This window comes from Rana temporaria, chromosome 8 (assembly GCF_905171775.1).
Source record: "Rana temporaria chromosome 8, aRanTem1.1, whole genome shotgun sequence".
Classification (NCBI taxonomy): domain Eukaryota; kingdom Metazoa; phylum Chordata; class Amphibia; order Anura; family Ranidae; genus Rana; species Rana temporaria.
Window position 1 is genome coordinate 186419110 of NC_053496.1, and position 13711 is coordinate 186432820.

Below are 13711 nucleotides of genomic sequence, written 5' to 3' on the forward strand. Positions count from 1 at the left end.
TTACCTTGATCCCTGGTGGATTGTCAAGACCCTATTGGATCGCCAGCCTCTCTTGGCTCTCCCCACCGAACAGCTTCCTCAAAGGAACAACGTTTGGGATCTTCTCAGGATCGGGGACCCAGTCGATCACTGGGGCCCAGCCACAGCTCCAATGTTCCAGACCAACGTGGTCCCGGAACCAGAAACACCGCGTGGCACGCGCACCCCAGCCTGTAAGGCCATTTTGCCGGGGCACCGTGATGTGGACACCCTAAAGGTGGGTGCCACACTGGAAGAAGAACCCAGACCAATGGCGTCTGTCTTATAAATACCCTCCCCCAGCATACACAGCAAGGAAAACCTCTCCTGATAGGCTGCTGGAGAAAAGCACCCAAACCTCGACTCCACTGCTGCCACCTGTCGTCCTGGGGTTGGATCAGCATCCCAGAAGCGACAGAATGAGCCCACAGCACAGCCAAGCTGGGACAGAGACCCAAATTCAAACAAATCAGCCTGGTCAGAGCCAACTTACTCTCTGAACCCCTCTAAATTTAAATTGGCACCGGTTCTTAGAAGTAACCAGGCGCTACACACACATACAATCACACTGTGGCCAAACCACAGCACACGCTTGCATGTCAGAATTATGCACAAAATTGTGGTTTTCCTGACAAACACAGAAGCGCACAGCCCTCTGGTAGACATGTAGCAGTGCCGTTGTTAGATAAAGTCACCCTCACATCTGCTAACGCACACATTTTCACACACACCAAACCAAACGGCGTGGTTTGGTGCAAAACATTTTTATAAATGAACTTCTTTTCCACGTTGACGCCACCAACCACTTACCCACATGTGTGCGCCCTCTACTCTCAGGTTGCTGCAGTGTAACACTAAGTACTATTATAATGGATGCCACAAACATTACAGACCTTACACCACTAATTGTCCGATTGTGGGGGTGGGGGGGGGTGCGCTGTTTGCCATCTTTGCCCTGGGCACTGGATGACCTTGTCCCAGCACTGCTGCACACACAGCTCACGGCCGTGTTCACACTACGAGACGTTTCTCAGGGCTGCAGTTCCTCTGAGCTCCACAAGATGGTGATCTTCTCACAGCTACCATAGAGACAAGAAGTCTCTATGGAAGACAGGAAGTGATGTCAGTTACAGACAGGAAGTTCCAGGTGAGAGTTGAGTCGGAAGGAAGTAGAGAGGAGACATCGCTGGAAGTAGCAGCTGAGGAGGTAATAAGATCTTATTTTCTATTTACACCCAGTAACCCCCGTCATGTCCGTCCTCTTCCTCCATAGTTACTGTGACGTCTTTTATCTCTAGAAGATGATAATACACACACATAGTGTGGAAACCTAGATTAACCCCTTCAGGGTCAATCACCTTCTCACCTCATCACTCTATTGTAGAACTCCAAAAAAGAAAAAAAAGGAGGGTGCACCGACCTTGTGCATTACCACTTAAAATTTTATTAAAAACAGAATAAAAAGCAACGGTCCTACTCACAAGGAAATTTTGAGTAAGCGCTTTTCAGACTGGACCTCACGGCACCACAGCCAAAACCAGGATGCTGAAATGAGGAGCAGGAGCACAACACACTCCTGACAAACGGATTATAGTTATTTTATTAGTGGAGTGGGATGAGTGGTTTATTTAGGGGGAATTGGGATATGTATATCTTTATTTTAAAATATTTAAAAAAGAAGAAAAAGGGAAACATTTTATTGGTATTAAATGTCTGGAAATATTTTTCCATAATGGTCCAAGTCTCAGCTATTCCTCCTAAAATGTGATCAGTAAAGTCTCATGAGTACAAAGAGATCACAGGAATATGATGTGTCCTGGCAAAGCCCATTTCGGTTTAGGAGAGGAGGGACGCATCTGGGAGAAATTATTCTGTGTACAGAAACCTCATAGGGTGCCCTCCACAGCTCCTTCTCCCAATTTCCCTCCAACCAGAGTCAGAGAATCCTATGACATCACACTGACCTCACAGCTCCTCAGCATGAAGTGGGGTTTAAATAAAGAGACCTGACCAGTGAGGTGAGGAGGATTCTGGGAATGTCATTTGATTTTATTATTTGTGTTCAGATCTAGAGTTTTCCTCCTGTGAAGTCTGGAGATCATATGACCATCACATTGCCTCCACCTCCCTCCCTGATAGAATAGAGAAATACAAAGAAGATTCTAGAAGTCACCAGAGAGATCATCGAGCTGCTGACAGGAGAGGTGAGCGGTGCCGGGAAGGACGTCATGATGGAGAATCAGTCGCCCCTCACATCACCGGGTAAGAGGAGACTTTATTGTAAAGGAGAGAGCAGTACGGAGGCTCCACCTAGATCCCCCATCATCTGATAAACACATAGAAACAATGTATTCAGTCAGTGTGTGTGTTTCCTACAGATGGATCCAGTAATGGGAACCCACCAGAGAGATGTCCCCGTCCTCAGGATTCCCGGGATTCCACACAGGAAGGTCACACCATCCCCCACCATCATCAGGTAGATGAGGAACAATCACTGATAGTATCATTAGGATCTGTACATTATCTGCATTGTTACTGTCAGAACATTTGGGGTTAAAAGAATACATATAAAGTTGCACAAGTATATTTTTCGTAGTGTTCCTATCCATATTTATATGATGAATAATACTAAAGCCATTTTTGGATCTTATGCTCTCTCTAGAGGTTAATATCCAGTCAAAGATCTATACAGCGGTTTTCTGCCTTACAAGAAGGCATTGTTCTTCTGTATCTTTATCCCAGACCATAAATTAGAAGGTTTGGCATCTGTAGATAGGGGTCTGATGAGCACAAACTGTCACAAGCTGTGTAGGGGGTCTTTGTACTATGAGAACAAAAAAAAAAGGCTTATTCACAATCCCACTAATAAGCTATCGTATTATATCTTAAATAGTAGTGTTTCTTTATAATGCCTTAACAATATATGTGTATTAGTAATTCATATATAAACCTGTTTAATACCTAGACATTACTAGGGTCCCAAATATAAGATCCTATAATAGCTTAAAAGTATTAGACTGCTTTGATCACATTCCGGCATTAGTTCAAAGGAACTTCCCAAGGCTTATGTGAATAAGCCTTATCTCAATCATAAATTGAGAGGTCCCCGAAATGTCTGGGTTCGTTGTCATTTTGTTTGACATATAAAACAATTTATGATGCTGTACCAAGATTCAAGTCAGAGGGGGTCATAAATCCTGATTAACTCTGATTGACCCTGGCACTAGTACGTATACTAAATTGGAATCACGATCACTCAACTAAAACATGGGTAAAATTAGAGCAAACAATGGCAGGAAGGAACCTAGCAGGAGCTCCTTGGATACCGAAGACAGAAAGAGGGCTCTCAAAATGGATGTCACCATTAACTAATAATACACTAAGGATATGGGATAAAATAAATCAATCAGAAGATTATGCCCCTGGGATGGCTCCCCTGGAGGGATTCCCGTGGTTCCCCCCAGGCGAGGAAGTAGGATCAATGAAGGCCTGGGGGAGGGACACCACATGCGGCAAATTTGCCCCATGTGGAAACCCTGACCCCCTTACCTGAATTGAGACGGAGCTTGGGAACAGTCCCAATGGTGGAGTGGAGGTATCATCAATTAGGGTGCTTCTTTCAAAAGTGGAAAACCAGTATAAGGCCTCTTAATTCGCTTACTATATTTGAAACCAGATGTGTAAAGATTGGGAGGGCCAAACACTTAATGTCTCAAATGTATAGATTAATCCTAGGGACACGGAGAAAAACAACACCTTACTATATTAAAGACTGGGAAGGAGAGCTAAATCACAGGTTTACCACGCAACAAATTAAAAAACTTATTGACTCCACACACTATACATCTGTAAGCTCACAGATTCAGGAGATGTCTTATAAATTTCTATCTAGGTGGTATAGAACCCCAGTAAGATTGGCACAGATGTATAGGCTTGCGGACAATAGGTGTTGGAGGGGATGTGGACAAGAGGGTACCCTACTCCACCTGTGGTGGTCATGCCCAAAGATCAGAGGATATTGGCAAGAGATTGCCCCTTGGGTTGGAAGGCTATCTCCAGAGGAAATAGAACTGACACCTTTAAACTTCCTATTCCACGGGTCAGCAAGGTCCATGGGATCATATAAGGAGAGTATTACGCCTCATTTATTAAATGCGGCAAAATTATTAATACCTAGATTATGGAAACAGGATAAAAGGCCAACTATTCTTGAATGGAAGAGAGAAGTGAACTTAATTATGGAGGCAGAAAGATGGATTTCCAGGGTTAAAGATAGAAAGGAAAAGTTTAGAGTAATATGGTCAGAATGGGAAAAATGCTCGCTAGAGATTGAATAATTTAAGGAGCTGTAGGAAAACGTAAGTGGATAGCCTGTAGGGGGGGGGGGTGGAGAATAACTTGTTTGTCTTTTTTTTTTTTTTCTCCTCTTTTTTTTTTCGTATTTATTTATTTAATTATTTTTAGCTCTCAATATGAAATCCCATGCGGCACTGCTCCTAACCCCCACCTGTACAGGTTTAAGAGAGGGTGGGCACAGAGGGTGGGATTGGGATATACTACATAATAAGGGGTCTTTTTTTTTTTTTTTTTGTTATTATATACATTTACTTATTTTCTGTTGGGGTTGGTGTGTGGAATAGGGAAGGGAGAAAGGGTGAGATAAAAAAATAAAAATAAAGCGGGGGGGGGGGGGTTAAGTCATTAGTGGCTTTATGGCCTGATAGAGGCCTCAGATTTCAAACACTTGGTAAAAGTGTTTTTAGGGGAGGGGGTAACAAGGAATAATGAGCGATAAGCTATAGAATGGCTTTTTAGAAGCCTCATATCTAAGGGATCACTTTTTTTTATTTTTATTTATTTATTTATTTATTTTATTTGGTGTTTGGAGGGGAGGGAGAGAGCCGCAGGGAATAAGTGAGGGTGGGGGGGGGATAATTTTTCTCCCCTTTTTATTTTATTTATTTAAAAAAAAAAAAACTCTGATTGACCCTATCATTAGAAATAATTCATTATACACCACTGCCCCCTACAGGTTAATATCGGCATGGTTCAAGATAGCCATATCCTTGGTTGCTAAGGGCAGCTGACCTAACATAGTATCATGTGACATTGCCAGTCACGTGATAGTGAAATACACACCCACTTCTTTGGGGAGATATAAAGGATTACACAGGACAGGAAGAGAGGGGATGAGCTGTGAGATGTGATGTTTTGGGAGATCTGAGGAGGCTGGCTTGATCTGTGGATCTGATGGCTAGGCGGATGGGATCGCGAGGCTGATGGGAGCTGAAAGGCAGACATTTAGCTGGATTCAGAAAGACCGCCTTAACTTTGCGGCGGCGTAGTGTATCGTGTTTACACTATGCCTCCGTAAGTTAGCGAGGCAAGTACATGATTCACAAAGTACTTGCCTGCTAAGGTACGGCGGCGTAGCGTAAATCGGGCCGGCGTAAGTGCGCCTAATTCAAATTCGGCTGAGGGGGCGTGTTTTATGTTAATGGGGGGTGACCTGACGTGATTGACGTATTTTACGAACGACGCATGCGCCGTCCGTGTACATATCCCAGTGTGCATTGCGGAAAAGTACGCCGCACGGTCCTATTAGTTTCGACGTGGACGTAAATTACGTCCAGCCCTACTCACGGACGACTTGCGCAAACAACGTAAAATTTTCAAATTTTGACGCGGGAACGACGGCTATACTTAACATTACTATTCCAGCTATTTGATGGAATAACTTTAGGCCTGAAAATGCCTTACATAAACGGCGTATCTTTACTGCGTCGGGCAAGCGTACGTTCGTGAATCAGCGTAACTACTCATTTACATATTCTAGGCCGACCGCAATGGAAGCGCCACCTAGCGGTCAGCCTAAAAATGACACTTTAGGATACGACGGTGTAAGACACTTACGCCGCTCGTATCTGAGCCTAATTTAAGCCTATCTGGTTTCCAGAATACGCTTAAATTTGCATCGGCACAGATTCTGAGTTAGGTCGGCGTATCTACTGATACGCCGGCCTAACTCTTTCTGAATCACCCCCATTGACCGCAAACATGTAGGGGGTTCACAGAAGTCCTTCATTAGAACTTTCCCTTCTCAAACAGAAAGAGCTCTTAATTACTGGTAATGTATCATTTTGATTATTTACCTTTTGGTAATTAGAAGTTTTTTCACATACACAGAACTGAAACCATTTAAATATACTTGGCAAATATAATTTGGGAGTTGGTTATGTCTAACTGCAGTACGAGATAATTGTATTCCAAATATTAAAGACATACATATTACGTTTGTCTTTGAAAAGCTAAGTGCCAACGATGGTAAATTGGTTTTAGAGTGATGAGGTATGTGAAATATATTCTCTCTAAATTTAAAATAAGCTTGTGTACAATATGACGTTTGTTCTGTACACATATATATAAGTAGTAGCAAGAGATCTGTCTGTCATTGAGAAGAGATATTACAATGTCAAGGTACAAGCCGCCAGGTTTTAAATACGCCAGGATGATTTAATGTATATACCTTGTCATATAATGTAAATATTATCTGAACATTCAACCATCGCTTATCTCTGATTGTAGAAGCATATCAATTATTTGTTTTATCATGAATTGTACCTGATTTTAATTGTTGCACTATATCTTTAGTTAATAAATATATATATTTTAAATATTCAGTTGTGTTGCTTGTCCTCAAAATAGCACGGATAAAAGAATTTTAGATATCTTGTATTGTAGGAAAAGTGTATATCTCCCAAAGCACAGATTTACATATTTCCATATATACAATAATATTTTATAGTTCAGTATAAACATTCTGACGGTATATGTAGGCTCTATGCCGAGATACGTCAATGGTTCTGACATTACCATTGATGTCATTTTTATTCTATATTCAGAGTGGAAACCTGAGAGAGTCTAAAGTTGAGGTTAAAGAAGAGATAACAGAGGAGGATGATGAGGATGGGGCGATGGAGGAAGAACACAAAGATCTGTACCAGGACACCATGGAGGAGTCGTCCAGCTACAGAAACCCACCAGAGAGATGTCCCTGTCCTCTGTATTCCCGGGATTCCACACAGGAAGGTCACACCATCCCCCACCATCATCAGGTAGATGATTGACAATTATTGGTGGTTATGATTTATACACAAACATGTTTGTTACAATGAATGTTTTATTATATATTCAGAGTGGAAACCTTGGGGATGATAATATTGATGTAAAAGAAGAGTATAAAGAGGAGGATGAGGAGTATGGAGTGATGGATGAGTTTTCAGGACACAAGGATATGATGGAGCCACCTAATACCAGGAACTCACCAGAGAGATGTCCCCGTCCTCTGTATTCCTGGGATTCCACACAGGAAGGTCACACCATCCCTCCCTATTGCAAGGTTGGTGGATTGGAGCATCTAGAATATGGACTTCTGGAGAGGATTTTTTGTTTTCTATGTGATGTCACAATAATAAAGCTTATATCTTACAGATGATATTCTCTCTCATTCTCTTGGTTTAGAGTGGAGATCCAATCGATCTAGAATTTGAGGTGAAATCAGAAGAAGAAGAGACGTATGTGAGGGATGATCAGCAGTCTATGGAGGAGGATGGAATAACGGGGACATTTATAGAGGAGGACACTCCTACAGAGATCAGCACAGGTGGGTCATTAACACTAAATCCATTCCTCCACCCATACTGCTCACTGATTGGTTGTGAGTAGGGCGGGGACTGGGTGATATCAGCCTGTAATCCCCTGGTCACTTTCCTGAGCTGTGTTCCCTGTCCTGTATTCCTGTATTTCTCTCGGATAATCTTCCTTCTCTGTGCTGCAGACACAATTTATGTCTCTAGACTGGATTTATGAAGATTCTGGGGTTCGGCTGGCAGCAAAATGTTGATTTTCACCATAGGCATTGCTCAGCCTAGACACCTGGGGTATGTACCTTGCATCTTCTTCCCCATACCTGGGTCTTGCAAGATCTCTGGCAGAGTAATTTCTGATGTCAGAGTGGGGAGGGGTCACCCATTTACGTCACGAGGTGGCCTATATAACAGATGTCACAGCCGTCGCGGGGAGGCAGAGTTTTTTTTATATTTTTCGGGACCGTCGGAAGCCGTGATTTTTGACGATGGATTTACATCGCGAGACACTTTTTTAAATAAAGGAATTGTCCAAAACTGTCTCCTGACGTTTCTACTTTTTTGACACTTATTTGGTGAATGAGTAGGGGTACAGTGTACCCGATACCCATTCACATAGGGGAAAGGAGGATGGGATCTGGGGGTCCCCTTGTTAAAGGGGGCTTCCAGATTACGATAATTCCCCCCCCGCCCGCAGACCCCCACAACCACCGGGCAAGGGTTGTGGGGATGAGACCCTTGTCCCCATCAACATGGGGACAAGGTGCTTTGGGGGGGACCCATGTTGAGGGCATGTGGCCTGGTACGGTTCAGGAGGGGGGGGCTGACTCGAACATCGGGCTCAACGATATTGCATACGCCTGACCCCTGTTCTCTATGTTGTACATTACATACAGACTTTTACGTTGATAATAATGTGATAACATCTTTCAACTTTGGAAACTTAAACATAAAGTGATAATGAGGGGGAGGAGTCAGTAACCCAATGATGGTGGTCTTCAGGATCAGTCCAGTCTTCATCTTGGTTGTTCTCCCCCATCCTCACTCTCTGACCTCTGGTGGGGCTCAGCCCTGCTGTTATTCATGACTAAATCATGGACTAAATAAGGAAGTGCAGGACTTCTTGTGTTTGGAAGATGGCAATGAGTGATAGAGGGGGTGGGGACCCTCGTCCTATAATCCCCTCATCACTGTCACTCCTATAAAAGACAGTTCTCGTTGTTTCCTCATTCTCTGACTAAGGTCCATGAATAAAGAAATGATCTGGTAGGAGATCAGAGGACCCATTTACTAGTTACCTTGAGGGGGAAATTGTAAAAACCTCAGAGACAAAGCTGCCTGATGTGGGCGGAGTCCTGGTTTAGGAGAACCAATCAGCTCATGTCTAGTAATAATCTTTGTATTTCTATTTTAGTAGATGGACGGGAGATGAGGAAAACCTCAGAGGATTGTCTCACTTTGTCTCCAGACTGTAAAGTAGAAGATGAGGACATCACACAGTATAGTCCAGGAGAAAACCCAACTACCTCAAATGTCCATCCGGCACTTCACAGTGTAGATGGACCATCGTATTCCTCTTATCCTGAGGAACCTCAGACTGTGTGGGATGGTGCCAGACCATCGTATTCTTCTTATCCTGAGGAACCTCAGACTGTGCGGGACGGTGCCGGACCATCGTATTCCTCTTATCCCGAGGAACCTCAGACTGTGCGGGACGGTGCCGGACCATCGTATTCCTCTTATCCTGAGGAACCTCAGACTGTGCGGGACGGTGCCGGACCATCGTATTCCTCTTATCCTGAGGAACCTCAGACTGTGCGGGACAGTGCCGGACCATCGTATTCCTCTTATCCTGAGGAACCTCAGACTGTGCGGGAAGGTGCCGGACCATCGTATTCCTCTTATCCTGAGGAACCTCAGACTGTGCGGGACGGTGCCGGACCATCGTATTCCTCTTATCCTGAGGAACCTCAGACTGTGAGGGACGGTGCCGTCCTTCAAACAGATAAGAGGTTTTCCTGTCCTGAGTGTGGGAAGTGTTTCCCTTTTAAATACAGTCTTAATCTCCACAAAAGAACTCACACGGGGGAGAAGCCGTATTCGTGCCCTGAGTGTGGGAAATGTTTTGCAGTGAAGTCCAATCTTTCCAAACATCAGAGAGTGCACACAGGAGAGAAGCCGTATGCCTGTCCTGAGTGCGGGAAATGTTTTACAGAGAAGAGCCACCTTCCCAAACATCAGAGAGTGCACACAGGAGAGAAGCCGTATTCCTGTCCTGAGTGCGGGAAATGTTTTACAGAGAAGGGCCACCTTTCCAAACATCAGAGATCTCACATGGGGGAGAAGCTGTATTCCTGTCCTGAGTGTGGGAAAGGCTTTGTTCTAAAGTCACAACTTTCCACACATCTGAGTTTTCATACTGGGAATAGTCCAGGAGAAAACCCGACTACCTCAAATGTCCATCCGGCACCACACAGTGTAGATGGACCATCGTATTCCTCTTATCCTGAGGAACCTCAGACTGTGCGGGATAGTGCCGTCCCTCCAACACATACAAGGTTTTCCTGTACTGAGTGTGGGAAGTGTTACTATTTTAAATACCAACTTAATGTGCATAAAAGAACTCACACAGGGGAGAAACCGTATTCCTGTTCTGAATGTGGGAAATGCTTTCCACAAAAGTACAACCTTTCCCTTCATCAAAGAATTCACACGGGGGAAAAGCCGTATTCCTGTCCTGAGTGTGGGAAATGTTTTAAACAGAATTCCAATCTTACCATACATCAGAGATTGCACACAGGGGAAAAGCCGTATTCCTGTCCAGAGTGTGGGAAATGTTTTTCACATAAGACCCAGCTTTCCAATCATCAGAGATTGCACACGGGGGAAAAACCATATTCCTGTCCAGAGTGCGGGAAATGTTTTTCGAGTAAGATCGATCTTTCCTATCATCAGAGATTGCACACGGGGGAAAAATCTGTATGCCTTTTTTTTTTTTAATACGTTTTTATTTTATTCTTTCACATGTCTACATCTGTCAATATTATTATATTTTTTCATTAAAGCGGGGGTTCACCCAAAAATAAATTTTTAACATTACATTTAGCCGAGTTGTCCTAATGACAATCGGCTGTTTTTTTATCCCTGTACATACCGTATTTTCACCGTTCCGATACCAGCATCCATCCCAGCAGCTGCTCCATCAAAGGGCTGTGAGTACATTGGGCTGTTTGTTGGTCCGCCGTGACCACTGGTTCTCCTGGAGAAGTTTGTTTCTGTTGTTGTGCAACACTGGAATTTTTTTGGATTTGTTCACTGCTTGATACAAGAGAGTGTTTTGTGAGTGCATCTTTTGGAAGATTTTTAGTGTTTTATTAAAGTTGCTTTAGAATATTACACTATTGTGCTCTTTCTCTTCATTATCTATGTGGTTATCATCTTGGAGTTCACTCTAATAAGGATTTCCATTCACTGAGCTGAGTGTTCCAGTTTAAGCTGATTTGCCTTAACACGAGAGTGTCAGGCCATTTTTTGCGGTGAGTGTGCATTTCTGAAGGGTGGTGGAATCACGCAGACACAGTGGTGTGGTGGAAGTACATCAGAAAAAAACCTGGAAGGAATCTTCTTTAACCAGTTCCCGACCCCCGCATGTACATTTACGTCAGCAGAATGGCACGGACAGGCACATCCACGTACCTGTACGCCCTCTGCTAGACATGGGTGGGGGGTCCGATCGGGACCCCCCCGGTACATGCGGAGGTCGGGTCCGCTCGGGGAGCGATCCGGGACGACGGCGCGGCTATTTGTTTTTAGCCGCTCCGTCGCGATCGCTCCCCGGAGCTGAAGAACGGGGAGAGCCGTATGTAAACACGGCTTCCCCGTGCTTCACTGTGGCGGCGCATCGATCGAGTGATCCCTTATATAGGGAAGACTCGATCGATGGTGTCAGTCCTACAGCCACACCCCCCTACACTAGTAAACACACACTAGGTGATCCCTAAATGTTACAGCGCCCCCTGTGTTTAACTCCCAAACTGCAACTGTCATTTTCACAATAAACAATGCAATTTAAATGCATTTTTTGCTGTGAAAATGACAATGGTCCCAAAAATGTGTCAAAATTGTCCGAAGTGTCCGCCATAATGTCGCAGTCACGAAAAAAATCGCTGATCGCCGCCATTACTTGTAAAAAAAATAAAAATGCAAAAAAACTATCCCCTATTTTGTAAACGCTATAAATTTTGCGCAAACCAACCGATAAACGATTATTGTGATTTTTTTTTACCAAAAATAGGTAGAAGAATACTTATCGGCCTAAACTGAGGAAAAAATAATTTTTTATATATGTTTTTGGGGGATATTTATTACAGCAAAAAGTAAAAAATATTGCATTTTTTTAAAATTGTCGCTCTATTTTTGTTTATAGCGCAAAAAATAAAAACCGCAGAGGTGATCAAATACCACCAAAAGAAAGCTCTATTTGTGGGGAAAAAAGGACGCCAATTTTGTTTGGGAGCCACGTCGCACGACCGCGCAATTGTCTGTTAAAGCGACGCAGTCCCGAACTGTAAAAACCCCTTGGGTCATTTAGCAGCATATTGGTCCGGGGCTTAAGTGGTTAATTATGAACTTTATTTCACGTCTACACATTTAGTTCACGGATTTAGATTATTGTTTGCCAATTTTGATATAATCTGTGTGTGTGACTGCCGTTGCACATATATTTATATACTAGCTGAATACCCGGCGTTGCCCGGTCTTCCTATCTTAACCTTTTGGGGAGGAAAATCATAGTAATATAAATATACCCATCTTTTATATAAGGGTGTAGGTAAGGGTTAATGTAACTGTCATATATTTTTATTTGGCATATAAGTAATATGTGTACCAGGTATTATTGAAATATCTCCAGGCGTACAGAAGTTATGTGGGAACATACATTTCCCATTGATTTGCATGGGACTTTAAACAAAAACCCCGACCCTCACAAATGGGGGTAGTTAAGGGATAAATTAACTATCCTATAGTTTAAGTGGACATATAAGTAACATGTGACCAAGTGTTATCGAAATATCTACAGCCGTTTGGAAGTTATGAAGTAACATGTATTTCCCATAGAGTTGAATGGGACTTTAAAGGAAAACCCCGACCATGGCAAATGGGGGTGGGTAAGGGTTAAACCACCTATCCTATGTTTGTTGCTGACATATAAGTAACATGTGTGCCAAGTTTCATGTTAATATCTTTAGCCGTTTGGACGTGATGCTGGAACATACATACATACACACACGTTGAGTTTTATATACCGGTATATAGATTTTTGTGTCACCTATAGGGTGTTTAATTCACTTATTCATTCCGTTATTCACTTAACCATATGTTGATATGTTCTTTTCATTCATGTGAGCGCAGCTTTATATCACAAATGTCACATGATTCACTATTAGGTGTCATTTTATATGTATATATTTTTTTCAGGGACCATGAATTGTTAGGGGTGGTGGCGGATATTTGTGGCCTGTCATGAGGAATTTGAATGAAACATGGTCTACTGGTCACGTGTTGAATTCTTCCGAGATCCATGCCTCATTCATTTTTATAAATGTGAGGTAGTCAACACTGTTGTGAGCTAGGCGAGTGCGCTTATCGGTCACGAATCCGACCCTCCCCCCCTGCTGGGCTGAACGTCCTTTCAGACAGGACACTGGACAAGGGGCAAGCCAACAGTTCCATTGCAAATTGTGCAAGCTCTGGCCAGAGGTCAAGCCTGCCCACCCAGTAGTCCAGGGGTTCATCACTTCTCAGTGCGTCCACATCGGCCGTTAACCTGATGTAGTCGGACACCTGACGGTCTAGACATTCCCTGATGCTGGATCCGGAGGTCAGCTGAAAGAATGATCTCATATCATTAGTGACTAAGACATCTCCAAACCGCCCTCTTCTTGCAGGCGCTGTTGGATTGGTACCCAAAACTGTTTCTCTGTGAGTGGAAATTCCTTTGCCAGCAGAATGCAGCATTTCTCGAAGCAAGGCCTGGAAGTGCTGCA

General features: G+C 43.4%; 1 protein-coding gene across 1 annotated transcript in view; it reads left to right on the forward strand.

Moving 5' to 3' along the window:
- Positions 1-13711, forward strand: part of LOC120910635 — a gene marked incomplete at its 3' end in the record, with an annotated part of 108785 nt that overhangs the window by 50638 nt on the left and 44436 nt on the right. Inside the window, 2 exon segments of the mRNA XM_040322389.1 lie at positions 9654-9998; positions 10293-10652. Of these exon segments, the coding sequence (XP_040178323.1) occupies positions 9654-9998; positions 10293-10652 (705 nt within the window).